This window comes from Hyperoodon ampullatus (genome assembly GCF_949752795.1).
Source record: "Hyperoodon ampullatus genome assembly, chromosome: 3".
Taxonomy (NCBI): Eukaryota; Metazoa; Chordata; class Mammalia; order Artiodactyla; family Ziphiidae; genus Hyperoodon; species Hyperoodon ampullatus.
In genome coordinates, this window is record NC_136916.1 from 21,144,588 (window position 1) to 21,167,318 (window position 22,731).

A 22,731-nucleotide genomic window follows, 5' to 3' on the forward strand; every position below is an offset into this window, starting at 1 on the left:
TACTTTGGGAGGTTTCTTCAATGCTTCCTTCCTTCCTTTCCTCTTAGGAACTGAATGTGTCCCCCCAGAATTCATATGCTGAAGCCCTAATGCCTAGTGTGATGGAATCAGGAGGTGAAGCCTTTGGGAGGTGATTAGGTTTGGATGAGGTCATTAGGGTCCTCATGATGGGGACCCCTTACAAGAAGAGACCAGTGAGCTGGCTCTCTCTCCCCTTCTCCCCTCCTCCCACCCCAACCCGGTAAAGATACAGAAGGAAGGCAGCAGACAGTAAAGCAGGAAGCTGGACCTCACCCAGACACTGAATCTGCCAGCACCTTAATCTTGGTCACCCCAGTTTCCAGAACTGTGAGAAATAAATGTTTAAGTCACCCAGTCTATGGTATTTTGTTATAGCAGCCCCAGCAGACTAGGACACTTCCCGATTCAAACGTTTATTCATGCATCCAAACATCCATTCACTCAAAGACTTATGTAAATATTTACTAAGGGCTTACTATGTTCCAGGCACTGCTAGACACTGAGGGAAGACTATGAATACTGGTAAGATCTCAACGCATGTCCTACTTAGTGGAGAAGGTCTAAAAGTCCTCCACTGAACTCTGTCATCAACGATACAGATACTAGGATAGGAGTTAGCACTGGAGACTCTGGACACTAATAGAAGAGTCATGAAGCCCTTCAGGACAGAGAAGCCTTCAGAGGAGAAAACACATCTAAGATGTGTCCGGAGAGTAAATAATGAATAGTTTTGGTTTGCCGGGTCATACAGTCTTTGCCATAACTACTCAACTCTGCCTTTGTAGCACAAAACCAGAAACTGGCAATGTGTAAATAGAGGGGTTTGGCTGTGTTCCAATAAAAACATTTATAAGAACAGGCCACAGGCTGGATGTGGTCTGTGGGCTATAATTTGCCAACCCTGGTCTAGAAGAATGAGTGAGAGATAGTTTGGGGAGGGAGAAAAAGAACTGGGAGATGACAAGAGACTTCCCAGTAGAGAGAGGAAGAAATGCAAAGACTGAGGGACTGGTCCTCAACTTTCTTCTAAAATGGGGGTTCACACAGTCATTCAAACATCTATTGGCTGCCAGCTCTGTTGGGAGTCCTGTGAATGGAGGAATAAACAAGAAAGCCAAAGGAGACTCTTTTCTGGGGATGAAGGGAGGGGAACAGAAGATAGATAAATGGACAAATAAATGAACACACAACGACAAGTGCTGTATGAACAATACAATATGGTGATGTGACCGTGAGTAACTGTGCTGTAGAGAGGACTACATAGAACAGGGTGGTTAGAGGTGGGATCTCTGAGGAAGTAAGAGGGAAGAAAGGCCAGTATGTCAAGAACAAAGTAAAGGAGAGGGTGAGCAGGAGGAAATGAGGCTGCAGAGGTAGACAGAGGCAGCCTACTGAGGCCCCTGGAAGCTGAAATATGCTGTTTGACTTTATTCCCAGCAAGAGGAAACTATTACCCAATTTGAAGCCAAAAACAATGTGGTTTGACTGATGACTTTTCAAAGATCTCTTGGGCTACCGTGTGGAGCATGGTTTGCGAACGAGGAAGGGGGAGACCAGTTAGGGGCCATTTTTATAGTGCAGGTGGGTGTCTATGATGGCTTAGAAAGAGATGGAGAAAGTGGCCAAATTAAAGATGAATTTTGGGGGTTGAGCCAATAGGCTTAACTGATGGATGGTCTGCTAAGTATGAGAAAAAGAGGCAATATAAATGACTTAAGAGTTCTTGTCTGAACAGTTGGGTGCATGGTGGTAAGGTGGGTGGGGGGAAGATTCAAGAGTTCTCTTTGGTCACATCAAATTGAAGATTATATATCCAAGAAGAGATATTAAATTGACAGCTGGGTATTCAGAGTTGAAGCTCAAGGGAGCAGTTGAGGCTGGAGATGTGAAAATGGGAACTATCCTCATAAAGACGACTTGATGACATCTCTCTCCACACCCTCTCTACAAGTGAAGAGAGAAATGGCCAAAGGAAGCCCTGGGAAGCTCAGCACATGGAGTCCAGCAGAGGAGGAACAGGCAGGCAGACTGGGAAAGGCCGGCCAGCAAGAGAGGGAGAAAACTGGAAGAATTTGTTGTCAGAAACTAAGAAGGTGTTTCATGGAGAAGGAAGAAGTCCCTACTTTGAGTGCAGCTGAGAGACCAAATAAGAAAACAGATAACCGGCCAATGGATTTTGTTAGATGGAGGTTGCTGTTGACCTTGACCAGGACTGTATGAAAGGGTCAGAAGCCCAGCTGGAATAGGCTGAGGGTTAAGTGAGAGAAGAGTTCTTGTGGCAGATACCACTCCTTACATACATAAAGCCATTTTCCCCCTACCCTGACTCCTTCCTTTCTTCTTGATGGCAGAACATGACTCCCATTATAAAGGCTGCCAATACCAGAAACCCAATTTCCCCTCCATAAGAGCTTAGGCATAGGCAAGAAATTCTTTCCTAAAATAGAAATACATGAGAAAAAAAAATGCCCTTCTTCACTAGATGTGGTCATGTCTCCATGTGATGGCTGGAGCTGTGGCAGTCATCTTGTGAGCATGAGGCACATCATACCCAAGATGCTGAGGATGGCAGAGGAGGAAGAGAATACACCAGGGCACCACATTAACCTTGGGTCTTCTCAGATCTCTTGAACTATAGCTACAAACTCAATATGCAGTTTCCACCCTGATACTGCTACAGTGCCTTTTATTAAATGGATTCAACCTGGGAAAAATAATAAAGATACTGTAAGAGAAAGATTCATGCAGGAAAGAATTTAGTCATAGACTATGAGTGGGGGATACACTGTAAAAGATTAGGAGGTGGGGGTTGGAGCAAGGAAGAATACTTCTTACCAACTGCAAGTGTGGCCTCAGGGTCGGTGTGCAGTACGATGGTGGGTGCTGGAAGCAGGAAACTGGGCAGTGTAAGGTTTGGAAAACAATCACTTAAACCAGAAGGCTTGTTTTCTATTGTTAGCCAAATAGTGAATCTGAGACAGGGGAGCTCTAGGAATTATAAGTTCTGGGAGTACCACGGGGTCCCATGTGGAGAATGTCAACCCTTTTTTTCTTTCCCCAAATCCATTCCATCAATTTGCCCAGATGACTCTTTGTAAGCAACAGCTTAGAACACTCCCTGGATGAACAGTATCAAAGAGAATAACAGCTCCTCAAACTGGTGTCTAAACCCTTCCCATCAACCAGTGATCCTCCAAGCACCTCTTCTTGCCTCTGCATTCCATCCAACAAGATGGCACCACTTCCTGTTCCCTGCACACAGTCCCTGCATACCTCCCCTGGGTGACGATGTTCTCTCTGTGTGGAGCACACAGCCCCCTCCGCCGCCACATGCTCAATCCTGACCTGTCTGTCCAAGTCCTGCTCAGGAGGTTGACTCAGGATGCTGTCCTCACTTCCTCCAATCAGGGGTATCCCATCTTGCTGCTGAAATCCCTTGGCGCCTTTTGTTTATTTATATGACTTGCAACCTCTCTTATGGCATTAGACACTGTTCACCTAGCACTGTGATTATCTGTATCTGCTACACTAGACTACACTACTTAGGAGAAGAGATGATGATCAGTTTGTTTTCCACCACAGAGCCTATAACCATTTTTGGCATACAGCTAGCGTTCGATGCACCTTTGTTGAATTAATGAATAAATGACAGATGTTGTAAATATCAAACTGCACCAGACCTGGGTCCCAGGAATTTGAGAAAAGTGTTCTTTCTTAGGGATTATAAAGAAGATAGGAAATGTTCATCAGTTCTAGATTACTTAGTAAAAGGTTGGCCTGGATATACCAACATTTTTTTTTCCTATTTCCTCCAGCCCCAGGCCCTGGCAACCACTTTTCCACTCTCTACTTCTATGAGTTTGACTTTCAGATTCTGCACAGAAGTGATACCATGCGGTATTTGTCTTTCTCTGTCTGACTTATTTCAGTTAGCACAATGCCCTCAAGCTCTCTCCATGGTGTCACAAATGGCAGAATTCCTTCTTTCCCATGGTCGAATAATATTCCAGTGTACGTATACACCACAACTTCTTTATCCATTCATCCACTGACAGACACTTAGGTTGTTTCCATGTCTTGACTATTGTGAATGCTGCTTCAATGAAGATGGGAGTGCAGATATCTTTTTGAGATCCTGTTTTCACTTCCTTTGGATAAATATTCAGAAGTGGTAACACTGGATTATATGGTAGTTCTATTTTTAATTTTTTGAGCAACCTCCATACTGTTTTCCATAGTGGCTGTACCAATTTATATTCCCACCAACAGGGCATGAAGATTCCCTTTCTCCACATCCTCATCAACACTTGTTATATTTTGCCTTTCTGATGAGGGCCATTCTAAGAGATATGAGGTGATAGCTCATTGTGGTCTTGGTTTACATTTCCCCAGTGATTTGTGACGTTGAGCATCTTTTCATGTACCTGTTGGCCACCTGTCTGTCTTCTTTAGAAAAATGTCTATTCAGGTCCTCTGTCCATTTAAAAAATCAGATTGTTGGATTTTTTGCTATTGAGTTGTGTGAGTTCTTTACATATTTTTGGATATTAGGCCCTTATTAGACATATAATTTGCAAATATTTTCTCCCATTCCATAGGCTGCCTTTTCATTTTGTTGATGGTTTCCTTTGCTGTACAGAAGCTCTTTAGTTTGATGTAGTCCCACTTGTTTATTTTTGCTTTTGTTGCCTTTGCTTTTGGTGTCACCAACATTCTCATCTTCTAATTTCTAAAGTTCTTTCAGAAGATAGCACCTTAATTGAGGACAATGAAAAATACGAGATTCTGTCACCTACGGAAGCCCCCCACAGGGGAGTGAACACCTAACTGAAAACCCACAGAGCACAAGTGGAGAGCTGAGCTGGCAGAGATTGCTTTGATTCTCTTCGTCTCCACATTTTCCCCTTGCTGCTACCTGACCAGTGATAACCATGACTGAGAAATCTGGTCAATCAGAGAGTTCAGTCTTGCCCTCCCACTGCATGCAATCTGTTGAGTTCAAATTTCAGATAACAAAGACCAATAACTGAAGACCAAAACTCCATAAGTGAAACTGCCACGTCATGACTTTTCTCTCTGAGAGTCACACCAACCAAGTAGCTCTAACTTCTTGGTAGAGAAGCTCAAATAATAATCTGATGGTGTACAGTGATTTCTAGGCCTTGGGTATTCCACTGCTTCCAATGAATACTTGTTTCCTAACCCCCTCTGAGGAGGCATAGGAAAAAGATCAAGTTATTGGATTAAAATAGAAGAAAAAAGGTTAAGTGTTTCTTTTATAACTTTAATCTTTGGCCCCTGCCTCCACTGGTTTCTGCTAAAATCCAGTAAAAAATCACATCTTATTTACATATTTAATTATTGTAAGCTTCATTTACCAATACTTAATGTTTTTCAAAGAGCATCCTGACTTCTGTGTGTTTAGTTTTAAAAACTGCTCATGAATCTCCACTGTAGTCTGTAAGATGCTCCTATTAAGGTCTGTTAAATAGCTGTATTTTCTATATTGTTTAGTTTATGTTGAGAAACAGTAGACTATGTTTAAGGAATTAAAATGCTCTCTCTTTTTCAAAAACAGCCACTAACATTGCAGGATAACAGTAAAACCTCTGTTAATATACACCTTGTTTACACCTTTACTCTGCTATCCAAAATAAAGTTTTCCTCTGTATAGTCATCCTTTATATTAAAACCCCAGCTTATCATAACTAATTTAGTGCCTCCATTCCATGTGAACAATTGGGATTTTACCATGATTTAATTAAAACACATCTACCTAAACTAAAAACTTTGCACCATTGAAAAAGGTCTTGAAAGGCATGCTTGCAATGGAGAAAAACAATTGTCCTTTGCTACAGCAATATAAAGCACGGAGTCATATGTAAGATTAAAAATGATCCTCTCCACAGCTCAAGAAAATGGACCCATACATCCCTTTGCCAGAACACTTCAAGATTAACAGGACAGCATGAGTGGAACATGTAGCCAGCTTAAATATTTGTTTTAATCCTGACAAGATCATCGGTTTTAATATTTATAATATAATTACAATGCTTTACAAATTGTTCATATAATCTAATTTTTTTCTGGTGACACATTATTACCAGGCTTTAATTTCAGCAATGGCAAGAATTCATAGACACATTTAGGTCCAATCGTAATGAAAGACAAACCAGGTGTCTGTTCAAGTACCTTGTACATATATCTCATCTCAACCTTGATGCATTTTTAACAACCAATACATAATCCACTGCTGTATGATTTGTACATATTCACAGAATAGTATCATCCAGTGGCCAGCTATGTAAAGCAACTAAAGTTGAAATACCCCATCTCTGTGCAATATTTATAAATGGCCTTTCAGAAAATTTCAAGACAGTCAAAGCCAAGGAAAACCAAAGCATAAACTTACTATAAAACACCACTGTCTTCCTTTCCAGCCACATATCACAAGTTGGCAGTTGGCTGAATTGCAATTTTCCATTTTTCCTAGATGTCACCGCATAAGCACACCTTTATGACTAAAAGGATAAAAACCCCAACGTGTCATGTTCCACTAATCATTAGCCAACAAACAAACAGAGTTAACGACAGGTGCCTTGCTCTAAATGCACCAAGGTTTTCCAGGGTTCATTTGCACTTTCCCAGCGACAGGCTGAAGAAATTAGAAAAAAAAAAAAAAAAGGCTGGAAGTTGAACAACTGATTGAATTCTACAAGACTGTAAAACAAACAAACGCTAACAGAAGAAATAGTCTGGACGGCAAGAGAAGTTTTCATCATCAAATAATCACATTCATGGTAATGTGAAGAAGGGAAAGAATTGTCAATGGATGATGTCCCAAACTGCCCCCAGAGAAAGTCAAAAGAATACCTGAAGCTACATTAGAAGAATAACTAAGAAATAACTGACATATTCACGCCCTTACCACCATATATTTCAATGAATGCACACTGCAGTTAGACTGGGATTGGTGTCGTGTTTATTCTCAGCACAATGCAATATTAGAGTAACAGAAATTCATGGAAAAAAACAATAAGTAGGCTCATTACTAAAATACCTCCCACAAAACTCAAGAAGGGAGTGGACTCCCTCCAGTAATAAAGCAGCTACAACAGAAGATCATTCGAGGTGACTGTGGGAATTGCCACTTGGTATTCACAACAGAACAGTACTTAATAGAATTCAGGGTGCACACCAGATTTCGCAGACATCTCAGTAATTTTTATCTGCATGATTACAGCTCCGTGTGGGTCTCACCTGACAACACGCGAGTGGCCCACTCCTTAGCCATTCTAGAAAAGTTTAAAAGTCATCCTTCATTCCATTATTTGGGGATTAACTTCTGCACCACAAACATGGGCAGATACACAACTCTCTCTCTTCCAGAAAATGACAAGGTGCCTCGGTCTTCACACTGGACTCTCTCCAGAGTGAAAGCACCACAACAAACGAACTCAGCTGGGACACGTACACCAGAACACAGGCACACTTTTAACCCTGTAAACTAGCACGTGGTTGAAATGCTTCTTTGGGATGTTATCCCCTGGAACAGATGGTGACAATATGTACCCTCCCCCGATTCCCTAGTGCTGTTCATCATCATATTTTGTAAGCTCTTCTTTTCCTGGTTCTTGAGATTCTCTTGACTTCTGTTTCCAACACTTCCCAGGCAAAACCCTATGCCCTATTAATTCATTCACAGACAGTTACCAAGCACCTTCAAGGACTCAGGCGCAATACTAGGTGCTGTACGTGATGCCCAGGAAAATATCTCTTAAAACATTTCCACTTCCTTTCTTTCTTTTTTTCCTTTCTTCTAATAAACAGTGGTAATCATTTCTGATGGCTAGTTGTCTATAATTGGCATCCTGCAATCATCTCTTATTTCATATAGTGACATAAGATATCCAAAATATGTTACAGACATCGATCAATTTATATATTGATTTCTTTCCCTGGTGAGACAGTAACTAGGTATTTAAATGATGATATGAATTACAAATGCATTTATATATCATCAAAACTATGATGTAAGTTCTCTAGAGGAAGCTCAAAATTTTCACAAATCTATAAATACTTGAACACAATACTACGAATGAATATACTGAAGAAAAAAACAATTCAATGCACCTTTAGATTACCAATAGCCATGAATATAATAAAGGAAGTGGCATGTTTATGAGTTCTGTGGAGAAAATAGCTCCAATATACTTATGGGTACATGTGATATAACTTCCAAGGGATGAGAATGATTTCTAAGTCATATGTGGACATCATCCTCATTACCTCTTGGTTACATCACTTATATGCAACTCATACACCATTTCTGGCATCTATATGGTGAAGCATGAGGTCTTAAAATCTAACATGAGGAAGAGAAAGTGAAGAAGACCTCTCCAAGGCGACACAGGTCTTCTGTCAGGGGGTGCATCAGAACTCATGTACAGAATAAGCAAAGTGTGCTGCTTACCTTGGTAGACTTCCAGCTAATTCTGTGGTTGTCTCTCTGGAAGAAAAAGAAGATAAGCATGATTAGCTTATTTTGGTAAATTATAAAAATGTGTTTAATAAAACCATAATCCAATGTGCCAGGGCATTCTGGAATCATATGGGTCCAGAGGACACTGTATATGCAGCTGTTTAGAAATTTAAAATTGACTCATCACATTTCTGATTAATTCCCATAAATGTTTCAATGGTTACTTCCCGAGGAAATTTTATACACATGCAAAATATCTGCCTCTGCTTTCTGGTGGTAGAGCTCAACTGAGTTTAAAACATTCAAATTTTAGGGCCTCCCTGGTGGCGCAGTGGTTGAGAGTCCGCCTGCCGATGCAGGGGATACGGGTTCGTGCCCCGGTCTGGGAGGATCCCATATGCCGCGGAGCGGCTGGGCCCGTGAGCCATGGCTGCTGAGCCTGCGCATCCGGAGCCTGTGCTCCGCAACGGGAGAGGCCACAACAGTGAGAGGCCCGCATACCACAAAAAAAAAAAAAAAAAAAAAAAAAAAAAAACATTCAAATTTTAAAATGTACGACATACAGAAGGAAAATAGGAGGGAAAAGAGTCGCAAACTGCATTTGGATGTTTTCCACTGAAACAAAGCACACTGTACTCTCTTTCCAAGAATCATTTAAGAAGGAATTCATTGGAGGGTGTGTCTTCCTGTTGATCTCTGTCACCTGAGGTTTATGAAGGAACACGTACAACACAAAATCCAATTATTTTAGTAGCAAATTGCTGTTCTTCATTTCTTTGTTGTAACGTCAGACCAGTTGGTATGGTTGAAGGCAGGTGCTATGACAATTCAAACGGCACAAATGATATGTCACTGAGGGAAGCTCTGCAGCACGTGAGTAAGAGCGACCAGAGATACATTTCAGAGCTTACTTTTTCCTAATTGCAGTATCTTATCTTTCGATTACAGATGTGTTCTTGGAAGGAATGGGAAGCAAGGAGGAGGAGGAGGAGATGGGGCCTTACTGCTGAGATATTCTATAAGTGGAGGAGGGCTTAACTTGAGACTGAGGGACGCAAGGTGTAATTCTTAGGAACAGTGGTGCATAATATTCTTCATGTCATGTAATCGCTTTAAGAATCTCATAAGAAGAGGTGATATATACCTAAACAAAGGAATACTACTCAGCTGTAAAAAAGAATGAAATAATGTCATTTGCAGCAACATGGATGGACCTAGAGATAGTCATACTGAGTAAGTCAGACAAAGACAAATATCATATGATATCACTTATATGTGGAATCTAAAATATGACACAAATGAACTTATTTACAAAACAGAAACAGACTCACAGACATAGAAAACAAACTTATGATCACCAAAGGGGAAAGGGGTGGGGAGAGATAAATTAGGAGTTTGGGATTAGCAGATACACACTACTATATATAAAACAGATATACAACAAGGTCCCATGTATAGCACAGGGAGCTATATTCAAAATCTTGTAATAAACTATAACAGAAAAGAAAAAAAAGAATCTCATTAAAGATAGAAACATCTTACATAGAAAAAAAGATACACACATACACATATACACAAAATGTGGTGTACAGTTATAATTGTCGTGGACCTCTGAAAGCTCATATGTCAACCCTGGGTTAAGAATCTCACCTTGAAACTCACATTGTCTTTACATACTCATCTTGTCGATCCAAATAGAGGACTTCCTCCCGGTTTCTAGAACTTCCCCTCACCTATTGTCTGTGACAGCACCTGGGTACTTTAGGGACATGCTGGTTCCCCTGGAGCCATGCTGCCTTAAAAATATAAGTGATTATAATTTCAGCTCCCATAGAAATGTTCTTTCCTAAATAACCACATGATATTAAACCTTCAGCCTTCATTGCTATTGGCTTTCGAGAGAATGTTTCCATTCCTTCAACAAAACCGTACTTGAAAGCATTGTCCACTACACAGCTGAAGGCCTCACATGTATTCAACTCTTCTAAGAATTTAGTACCTGCCTAAGAAATTTCTCTTTCAAAACAGAATCTGGAATTGTGGGTACCCCCCAGCTAAGAAGCACCCCTCCCTCTAGTCTTCCTTTATAACATGGATCACAACAGAAATACCTTTTGAATTCTATATTATTATTTATCACTTCATCACTTGAGATCAACACACATGAGGACTCAATCAGTATTTGTTCAGATTGTAAGGAATGAATTAATGAACTATTCTGACCTTCTTGTTGACCTTGAGGGTTAGATCTATATTTAGAGCTTGATCACAGTAACAGCAGCATCCCAGAGTTAAAGTACAATGACCTTTCCTTCTTTCTAATCTTCTAGCTCTTTATTTTTGTCCCCAGACTGTACATATTTAAATATTATGGGTCCCCCTGGTATCTTTTAAAACTACGTTGGACTTATATTATAATAAATCCAATTAAACCACAGTAAGGCAGTACTTCTCAATCTGGGCACTATCATGACATTTTAGGCCAAATAATCCTTTCTAGTGAGGAACTGTCCTGTGCTTTGCAGATGTTTAGCAGCGTCCCTGGCCTCTACCCACTAGATGCCAGTGGTATCCCCCCTCCCAGACTGTGACAATCAAAATGTCTCCAGACATTGCTAAATGTCCTCTGGGGGCTCAACTGCCCTCGGTGGGGAACCACTGCAACAGAGCAACAGAGCCCAAGGGTGTGCAACTGACCTCCGTTTTAAAACCTTCCTGGATTAACCAACAATCTCCATTCTCTTGGAAAAACACAGTGGCTGAGCCCCCTCAAGAGCGCCTGTTTCACTTTGCTCCCATCACCCAAGTTTGCACACTCACCAGGAGTATGTTGTGTTTGTTCCCCCACCCGTTTACGTTAGGACTCATTCTACTCTTTAATTAAACATGATGTGAAACCAATGAAATAGGAGTACGGAAAAGTTTTCGTTTCTTTGAAAACTAAGTTGGGTTCTTTGGAAAAACTAAAAATGACAAGTAGCTTATCAGTGAAAAAATATCAGTAAACAAAGGATGTTGCAGCCATCAAGCCATCACGTTACAGCCGCCCTCACGGAACTCAGGATAGAAACAGAATGTCCACCATCTAGCAGTCAGCCAGCTGCAGCCACCCCCGGTGATATACCCAGAGGAGACTCAGGATGAGAAAGCACAGGATACTGGCCCCGGATAGCTGAGGTGCATATCAAAGGAATTCAGTGAGCCCAGACTCTTGCGTCTTCCCATACACAGAAAAGCGCTAACTTCCTTAACTTGAGATATCTGGTTTTCTTTAATTAACAGGAATCTTTTGATGTTCCGACACCTGGTCTTTGCTGTGAAAATTCCTATATACCCTGGCTCCTCCTTTACCTCTTTGGAGCAGTCCCTCAGAGCTATCTGAGAGGTTGTGTCCCGAGCTTAAGTCCTCAGTTTTGTCTGCCGAATAAAACATAATTCTCAACTTTTAGGTTGTGCATTTTTTTTCAGTCAACAAGCTTAAGAAAAACTGATGGTAGATTAGGTCTAGGGACAAGACAACTATAAATATTGGGGAGAAAAATGACGTGGTTGTTACAAGTTTCTCCAAGTTCTTGTTCCTCTTAAAAAGTAAACTAGAGGGACTTCCCTGGTGGCACAGTGATTAAGAATCCACCTACCAATGCAGGTGACACAGGTTTGATCCCTGGTCCGGGAAGATCCCACATGCCGTGGAGCAACTAAACCCGTGCGCCACAACTACTGAGCCTGCACTCTAGAGCCCACGAGCCACAACTACTGAGCCCGCGGGCCACAACTACTGAAGCCCACACACCTAGAGCCCACGCTCCACAACAAGAGAAGCCACCGCAATGAGAAGCCCGCACACCGCAATGAACAGTAGCCCCTGCTCGCTGCAACTGGAGAAAGCCCGCATGCAGTAACGAAGATCCAATGCAGCCAAAAATAAAGAAATAAGTTTATTAAAAAAAAAAGTAAATAGAAATTACTAGATGGTGAATTATAGGTGTGATTTATACACAAAAGACAATGCAGAATTCCTCTCATCCACAGACTCAAGGCATCGTCCTTGCCTTTACAGTAAAAGACAAATGCTAGAAAAAAAGTTATGCTTTCCACATATTTAGTACCAGCATGGGAAAATTTATGTTTTATACAACCACGCTCTCAAAAATTTACGTTACAATGACAGACATTACTTCATAGGAAAAGTAATTTTTGGTGAACATAAATGAATGAGTGAATACAGTTTAAATTACAAGATGTTACCAAAAAAACCTGATGATTCCATTAGAACACGTAGCTCCACGATTTAAAAAAAAATACAAAGAAAGAACCACTGTATTTGGCAGCAGCAATGAGGCAAGGATGCACCAACCAATTGCCACTTTTGAGATCATCAGAACACAGAGCTTTTAAAATAATAACTTGATCGTTTTTACCTCTTTATTATTGCTAACAAATCATCTGAATTATTCACGTTTTCATGAATTTATACCTTTTGTAAAGAAACCCTTGAGGAAAATAAACGTAGCATAATATGCTATGCTTCATCTAGATAATGTTCCTTCATAACCCAATTGAGAGGACTTAAAGATACTGTATGAAAAAATTTTAGGGCAGTAAAACTACTCTTATGATACCATACTGGTAGACACACGTTATTAAACATTTATCCAAGCCCAAAGAACGTACAGCACCAACAGTGAACCCTAATGTAAACTATGGACTCTGGGTGATGAGGACGTGTCAGTGTAGGTTCATCAGTCGTAACAAATGCACCATCTGGTGGGCATGTTGATAATGTAGGGGGCCATGCGTGGTGGGGGGCAGGGGGCATATGGGAAATTGCTCTACCTTCCCCCCAATTTTGCTATAAACCTAAAACTGCTATAAAAAATAAAGTCCACTGAAAAAAAGATGCCATAAAGACCATGCTTTTTCCAATGAACTTATATAGATTGCAATGTCCATTAATAACATTACTTTCTAAGCATAAATCATCTGCATCACTAATATTTATTTATCCACCATATTCACCAAACACTTATAATACATTCAATACAAACTGTGCCGGGTTCTTACAGAGGCACCAAGAAAAATTAAATCCTGATCCTTCTTTCCAAGTGTTTACACCCCAATAAAGGATATTATGTAAAGTATAAAGTGGTGAATACTTTTCAATTTTCTACTGGTGAAAGCTCCTCTAAGTCAAAGGTCACGTCTTACTCAAGATTTTGAATACTCAGTGCCTGGCACATACCAGACACGCAATAAATACCGAGAGCAAGAGAACCATAAAACATTGTCTCATGGAAGCAACCTAAGTGTCCATTGTCAGATGAATGGATAAAGATGTGGCACAAAGATATACACAATGGAATATTACTCAGCCATAAAAAGAAACAAAATTGAGTTATTTGTAGTGAGGTGGATGGACCTAGAGTCTGTCATACAGAGTGAAGTAAGTCAGAAAGAGAAAAACAAATACCATATGCTAACACATATATATGGAATCTTAAAAAAAAAAAGGTCCTGAAGAACCTAGGGGCAGGACAGGAATAAAGACACAGACATAGAGAATGGACTTGAGGACACAGGGACAGGGAAGGGTAAGCTGGGACAAAGTGAGAGAGTGGCATGGACATATATACACTACCAAATGTAAAACAGATAGCTAGTGGGAAGCAGCTGCATAGCACAGGGAGATCAGCTCGGTGCTTTGTGACCACCTAGAGGGGTGGGATAGGGAGGGTGGGAAGGTGACGCAAGAGGGAGGAGATATGGGAACATATGTATATGTATAACTGATTCACTCTGTTATAAAGCAGAAACTAACACATCATTGTAAAGCAATTATACTCCAATAAAGATGTTTAAAAACAAATAAATAAATAAACAGAAAGTAAAAAAAACCCAAAACATTGTCTACTGGCAGGTAATTCCAGTCTCTTAATTTTCTAAAATGCCTGTTTTGTTACAGCAATATTTGGAGTTTAATTGCTCTAATTTTCTTTCCTTAGTTGTCATTACCAAGATAATCTGATTTCAAGAAGAGAGCGGAATGCTAAAAACTGAATGAAAACAGTGATGAAAAAGATGATAAAGCAAAGTCATATGTTTCGAGAAACAGAATTGACCTAGGGGCTAAGAAATAGACCAAAATGATGGAGGGCGTGGGTTTCTGATAGGTTGCATATCCTTGAGCAATTCCTTCTGCCTCCTGGGGTCTCTAAGTCCCAGAATGGAATAATAATGCTTCCCTTTGATCTAGAGTTGCTGGATCAATCATCGATATGAACAAACAGGAAAGCTTTCTGCAAATTTGAAGTTGGGCTATACATTCCATTTTATCAAAGGAAAAAACAAAAACAAAAACCAGAAGAGACAAGTACTTTTCAAAAGCAGACAAGTGTCCCGTGTGTATTACACAGTTTCTGTAGATTATTTAGCATTCCTTAAAAACAACTTTAATTTTAAATGTGCAGAACATTTGCCAGGGCGCACAGAATGATACCAACTTTTCTTAGCTGTCTGAAAGTGCTCTTCCTCATGCTCTCCTATCCCATCCCACTCCTGAGCTATGCAAACAGTTCTTTTTTTAGGATGTGTTGAAGCAAGAGCTATCTATTTCTGTGCAGCTTGCCAGTTTCCAAAATTAGCTGACAACTATAAAACAGAGGACATGAGAGCCCCCTGTTAATTGTGTGTCAGCATGATAAATATTTTTAAGACCTGGAATATCTGTCTCCAATGGTACCTCCAATTCTTCTAAAAGTACAAAGACTTTTTAAAAAATCTTAAAATACCTTATTTTTTATTGCCTGTCCTACAAATAAATGATTTAATGTTCTGATTGTAGGAGGAGTGAGGTTTTCTTTACTTCAATTAAGGGTGAAAGTATCACAATCAAGCAGATTTTGTTCTTTTTCTTCTTCTTCTTCTTCTTTTTTTTTTTTTTTTTTTTTGGTCACCCGGTGCTTGGGGCAAATTGTGGGTCTTTAAAGTTGCACTTATTTCCAAATAATACATAGATAAAAAGATTAGCTTCAAGGCATCATTAAATATTCATATATCATTTTAGAACAGTTAACTTTTTTCCTATATGGTAAACCTTAGGTCTGGGAAATTTTTAAAACACCTTAGCGATTAACGTTACTTCTCTCGTTTCTTTGGGTAAAGAAAGCCCAAAGACACTGCTCCTTCCCTCTGCCCCAGCTTCTTTCTTTCCAGTCCTTTCTCTGAATTTCTCTTCTCTTTTGTTTGGTCCTTCATTTCTTCTCTTCCACTTTTATCCTTCCTCAATTTTCACTCCCATGATTAAAATATCTGTGTGTGTGTGTGTAAACCCAAGCAATTACTCTCCCATGGTGAAATCTATACACACACACACACAGAGCCCATAGCTCACATTAATTGGGCACTTATTTAATACCAGCCCCTATTCTAGGTCATTTACATGCATTCACTCACTTAACCCTTCTAAAAGCCTCATGAAGTCATTACTATGATTCAACTACAACAAAGATGAGGAAAGTGAGACAGAAAAACATTAAACAGCTTCCCAAGGCCACACAGCTAGTGACAGACAGAGCCAGGATTTGAACCCAGGCATTCTGGCCCCAAAGCCCATTCCTGTGGTCACTATGCTACACTGCTGCTCAGTATCTACCAGACCTGATATATCTATATTTTACATACATTCATTTGTTCTGGATTCTGCACTAGAACAAAGAACAGCCACAAAAAATGGCCCCACTGTTGGAAACTACAATCTGGAAGGGAGAGACAGACAAAAAACAAATGAGCAAATAAATATTTATCACTGTCTTACATAGCATATGCCATGAAGAATAATGAGTCAAGGTAGGAGATGGTACCTGACAGTAGGCGTTGTAGGGGGGCTATTTCTATAGAGAGGGCTCTCTGAGGAATATGTGAAGGCGTGAAACACAACCACTTCTATCCCCACCTTCCCTTCTTAAGTCCCTTTCTTTCCTTTGCACTACTGCATTTCATTCTTCTTTTCAGCGAATATTCACTGGTACCCAGTGCATGGAGCAGGCAATACAAGATGATGCTGTGGTTTAAAAAAAATGATAGACAGTATGGACCTGTACATTCCAAATACTGACAAACTAAAAGGGGAGACGAGACCCTTACAGAAACTCAGCCAGTCACTTAGAAAACTGCAGGTTTCGACAAGAGACACTTCACATCACTAGAGAGGCCAGCCAGCCTCTCAAATCCACTCCGGCGTGGAAATGAATGAAATGTCAGCCGGCAGCATCCACAGAAGTGGTCCCGCCTGCAGACCAACGTCATGAGTGGTACCACTCCAAGCTCCTTCTGCCAAGCCTGCCCTCCCAGGGGTTAAACCTCCCATGCCTGAGGTTTTTTTTTTTTTTTTTTTTTTTTTAGTTTCCATGCCTGAGTTTTAAAGAATTAAGTCCACCAGGTAGACTTTCTCTTTATATCACTTTGGTATTTAGCTCAGGCTGAGGGCAGGGGAGATGGGACTTCTGCCCACCGAATCCTTAGGAAACAGGGTCATACGGGGGGGTTATGGGGAACTAGCACCTGGCAGCAGGCACACATGCCATGTGGGTTGTCAGAAGACTTGCTGCATAAAGATTAACTTCATCTAATCACTGATATATCCAGCCTCTTTCTGGATAGGCCAGTCCTATGTAGAGTCCTTGCTAAGATTGGATTTGGCTCCAGATTTCCTCAGATTATTTTAGTATTCTTCATATAAAACAGCCACAAATGTGTGCCTCTGGCTGTGCTCTTGTGCTCACGGGGCCTTGAGAACACAATCACCCAAGGTTTCTCTTAATCAAATCTGCCACAGATACCGTGGCGCTCCAACTGTCACCCGTGAGTCGGGCCACTGTTCAAACAGCACCGCCATCCCTTCTGTCATTGGGTGATGGTGTAAAGGGCTTTTGTCTTCTCTTCTTTCAAAAATGTCATCTTGACACTTAGCTCAGGAATGCACCTGAGAAGAAGAGGCCTGTCCTGGACTTTGCTGGTGGAATTAGGAGAAGGAGAATTATGTCTCCACACTCACAGGTTTACCTCTTAATCATCATACTCTTTCTGCTCTGTGAATCCACCACGGTTAAATGTTATGATCCAGTAAGAACCTGAATCAGCCATACTTCAAACACTCAGCTTCTACCAGGGGAAGAGGGTGTCAGGTTACTACAAGACCTCTGCCTTTAATAGTGCTTTATCATTGGGCCCGAAGCTGTACTGCAGTTCGTAAGTGAGCTTCTTAAGGGAAAATATGCCCCCCACATTATTAATTGAAAATGTTTTTTCCTTTGATAAATCAGTTTAAAAGGAGGCCCATTGTGCACAAAAAGCCTAATTTTTCTCTCTTAGCTCCCAGAGACATAATATCACCAATAAGTCCTCTTAATGAGAGAAAATCATCCCCACTCCTGATAATTTCTGGATCAAAGAGGGATTTGCAAATACCGGCCTGCACTGTAATGTCTGACTAATGGCCTAATCCATCAATTGACATGTATGGGCACTGAGTTCATTAGCATTTATCATTAGCTTTTATTTATTAATTTGTTCAACAAATATTTCTACAGTTCCTACTATGTGCTGGGGATGAAGTGTGAAATGAATAAACATGGACCCCTCCCTCACAAGGCTGACCATCCAGTGAGGAAGCCATCGCAACAAACTCTCACAATCAGGCATGCCTACGTGTCAAGAGCAGGATGAGATTTTATCCGCCCCTATTCCATGATGATCCCCTTCTGCGGAGGTTTTTGGGAAAACAAATCCAGAGCGACTTCATCGGTATAATTACACCAAAGTCCTGCCTGATGAAACAGACTTTAACAAGAGGAAGGATATTTTGTCTTACAGATGCTGTCCTTTCCAAGAATCTAAAATACAAAAGCCACTGCCCAGTCAGAGGCAGATGTGAGAGATTGCAGGAGGACACTGTGGGCTTGCCCAGAATGGGTCCTGGGCTGGGGGAGGGCAGCAGAGGACCAAGGACACAGGGAGGATGCGGGGAGGGAGGGAGAAGAAGGAGAAGGTGGCGGCTTCTGACAGCCATAGTCAAACTCCATGGTGGATGGAGCAACGTACTGAAAAAAGGGGGAGAGATGGGTTACACCAGCTCTTGGACCCCTGGCTGGAGACTGGCTAGGAGTCCAATTACTTCCTCCCCCGCTTTACAGACAGGCCCCACAAGCCGTGTCAGGCACTGGGGGCTATTGGGCTTTGAGGAACGCAAGCTGGAGCTCAGGCCTCTTGGCCTTGTTTGTTTCCACCCAATAGCCCGAGTAAGGACCAGATAGATAGGCTTCTGTTTGGGGTGCAGAGTGTCCAAAAGGCCAGCACCTCAGAGGGTGCTTCTACATGGACCTGGCCTCCAACCTGCTGTCAGGAATAGGTCTAAGGCCAAGGCATTAAAATTTTTTTTTAATTAGTAATTTTAAAGTTTTAAATTAAATTAGAATAAGTAATTTTTTAATTAAAAAAATATACCAGAAATTCTGTCAAAGCTTACTCTGGCTATAGGGTGGAAGGCTCGCAGCAGCCATCCATGGACACTGAAAAGTACTAAGGGTTGTTTTGATGTGATTTGGGGGAATCTTGGTTTTTTGTTGGTTTTCTGTTTTTTTTACTTTTCAGAACAGTGGCCATAGTAAGTACATAATAAAATGCCTGTTTCTCCTGAAGCTAAAGAACTCACTTCTTCTCTCCAGTAGTGTCCAAGGGTGTATTCATTTTGTTTTTCTTTTTTTTAAATTTTTTAATTTTTATTTTTTTATTAGTTTCTGCTTTATAACAAAGTGAATCAGTCATACATATACATCTGTTCCCACATCCCTTCCCTCTTGCGTCTCCCTCCCTCCCACCCTCCCTATCCCACCCCTCCAGGCGGTCACAAAGCACCGAGCTGATCTCCCTGCATTTTGTTTTTCAATCTGCCCTGATACAGTCGTGGATGAGGAACAGGATGGTGCTACAACCCCTCATTTTGCAGACAAGTAAAGTGAGGCTCTAAGAGGTTCAAGAGTTTGTGATCGGTCAACTCAGGGACTCCTGCCCGGCCCTTCTGACTACAAAGGCAAGCAGGGAGGTCTGGGCAGAAACACAGAACTCCATCTGAGTTCTGAGCACAAAGGGAGGAGTGAGAGGAAAATTCTCCCGTTCACAGGATGCGTTCACCCTTCTTAAATGTACCCATTTGAAATAACACGACTCTGAGAGCTATCCACAGAGGGGTAGTTCAGGCTGGTTTAGTTCCCTCACATCTTCCAGGTCGCTTCGTGGACCCTGCTGGTAAATTAAATGTGGTATTCATCACTACCTCTGGAAATTCAAATCTGTGTATTCAATCGTGGTGGCTCATGTCCAAATCTCTCCTTTAACAATTGCCAATATGCCTTTTTTGTGGCGATGGGGATTTTGAAATCTCCAACCTTCAACACATTCACAGATGTGAAATCTCCAACCTTCAACACATTCACAGATGACAATTATATCTCTACAATCACTAAAAAAATAAAATAAAATAAAACCAACAGAAACGGAATCAACAGTAAAAGAGCTAAATTATAGATAAGAGAATATTCATAAATCTATACCTCATCTCATGAATGTGGGTGCACTGTCTGTATGCCAGGATTTCTTTAGCCATTGGTGATATTCAGCATATTGCAATCGAGTGCAATTACAGTTAGCTATAATTAAGAACAATTACAGCTTTTATTTCTCTACTTGTTCTTTAAAAGTACATGTGTAATAAAACTTTTTTTTACAAGGTGAAGAATATAATTATACATCCTTATAACATCTCAAATAATTAATCTGACTAAAGTTTCTTCTGGAACAATTTTCATTTTAACTGTCAGATCTGCCATTTATAGTCAATGGAACATACTTTTAAAAAAATTCCATCATTAACCTTTTTCACCCCATATAGCTGTATATGTATTATTGGTATAAATGGAAGGTTTTAGGATTTAAAGCTCTAGGGCCTGCTCCAAGCTAGATAACAATTTTCCCTTTTAGTTGTGTGTGTGTGTGTCCCCTTTAATTTAAAAAAAAAAAAAAGAAATGCTAGCTTTGTAGAGTCTGTTTCCTTGATCAGGATTTTTGGAAAAAAATAATTGCTTATGTTAGAAAGATACGTTCACTAGTTCTATATGACAGAACACTGTCTCTTTGTTTATTTATGGCATATTTACACAGTGCCTCAACTATGCAGTGCCAAAACTAAGAAGTCCCTGGATTGTGACAAATCTGTCTCTTGGTTTAGTAAATCATGAGGCACAAGGTCAATATCAGCCAAACAGAATCAGTGACTAATTACTATCAGTGAAATGCTACCTTTTCATAAATCTAGACTCCAACTCAAACACACTTTATCACTGCCTCCCCTGCTAGACTGACAGGCTCCTGTCCATCTCTATCACCAGCACCCAGAATGGACAGTGGCTCTTATAAAGTGCTCAATAAATTGAATACGTTGAATCAATGAAGATGCAGTTCCTTCCCATTTATGTAGGGAATAATTGAAAATTAATCACCTGAATGACTTTGACGCTAGAAGAAAATTAGGTAATACCATGCTGGAAATTAAGGATATTTTCACCACTTATCTGGCTGAATTAGCTGTCCTGGGAAATAAACTGTTAGACAAAGTCTGTGCCCCTGGGAATCAGGAGCGGAGAGTTGGAACAGATCGTTTAAGGTCCTTTACAACCTTGAGATTATCTAACAGCTTACCAAACTTAGACCAACTTAAAGGCAATTAACATAAGCCTAAATAGGGCATGTGTAGTTGTGTGGAGGTAAATAAATAGCAATCACATCCTTGAGACACACTATTAGTATCAAAGATGCTAATACATTGAGACATGGCTCTTGTTAAAAATCCCCTCAGTATTCAAAATACTGAGATAGATTTAGATGCAACTAACACTTCAGAGTTTATCATTTATTCCACAACAGCCAGCAATGACCACGTTCTTACTATAGTTTTGAACACTTAGCACTTTACATAAATTCCTCCTTCTATTCTCCACAACTGTTAGTTATCATTATATCCATTTTTCAGAAGGAAACTGAGGCTCAGAGAAGTCAAGTAAATTTGAACCCAGGCCTGTCCAACCCTATAATAAATGATTAAGACAAGAAAACAAAACAACACATGGCCAATCATGGTCAAAAGACACCAAAAATAGGATGATAATCTGGGTGGATCTCTATAGTAATCTAATGGCCAAAGTGAGAGAAACGGGGATCTAGGAAAAAAGTTTCACTCCCCAACTTTATTAATAGATCAATTTTTATCTTACTGGTTCTAGACAGGTACTTTCTGTGGAAAAGATCTGAAGGCACTGGAGGTTTTGAGAGTAAATAAGAGGGTCAAACGGTACTTCTCAGGGTCAGGTCTAGGGCTGAAGGTTAAACTACTTCTGGGCATCCACCGCCCCCCGCCCAATGCACAATAAGGCCTTGGAAATTCATCATAGCGCTGTGTGCTACCCAAATAATCCAAATGCCCACAAATAAGGCAATGGAATAACTGTGCTATATCCACACTGTGGACCGAACATGGAGCCTTTAGAAAGAACCAGGAAGCCTTGTAAGTTCTAAAATGTATAGAATTCCAATGTATATTGAAGGATAAAAAGAATAAGCTGCAGAAAAACACGTTGGGTTTTAACCTGCTGATTTTAAAAACAAACACAACAAGATGTTCCATGGGTCCGTTTGAGAATGGAAAGGCATAGAAATAGGCCTGGGAGGACGCACGGGAGGTGTAAAAGTGGTGACCTCTGAAGAAAAAGGAGAGGTGGGCAAAGAACTTCTACACACGAAACTTTTTTTTTTTTTTTTCTTTTTAAGGGCCGTGCAGCCAACCCGAGGGCCCCGAGGGTGGAGGGCCCTTTCCTGGGCAGCAGCTCCCGGGCAAGCGAGGGTGCAGGGTCGGTCTGAGAGGGGAGAGCGGGCGCGCACCAGGCTCTGCACGTGATCCCACGCGTGACGCCCGCCCGCCGGGCCAACAGGGAACACTTACCCCGCTTGCCTCTGGGCCAGGTTCAGCCACAGCGCCAGCGGGTCGCTCATGGAGTCGGGCGTTCACGGGCCTGGCGATCTACCCGCCCGGAGAAGGGAGGCAAGGAGCCCACGTCGCCTACCAACAGCGAGACTCCGGTCCGCTAGGGGCGCCAGGAAAGTCCCCAAGGCCCCTATGCGCG

At 41.0% G+C, this 22,731-nt stretch overlaps 1 protein-coding gene across 7 annotated transcripts in view; it reads right to left on the bottom strand.

The window, feature by feature from the left end:
• The window catches only part of CELF2 (CUGBP Elav-like family member 2), a gene marked incomplete at its 5' end in the record, with an annotated part of 523,117 nt that overhangs the window by 389,118 nt on the left and 111,268 nt on the right, over positions 1-22,731 (bottom strand). For all 7 annotated transcript variants that reach the window (XM_079700765.1, XM_079700766.1, XM_079700760.1 and 4 more), the window contains one exon: positions 8,495-8,530. In XM_079700765.1, the coding sequence (XP_079556891.1) occupies positions 8,495-8,530 (36 nt within the window). The remainder of the gene's footprint in view (positions 1-8,494; positions 8,531-22,731) is intronic.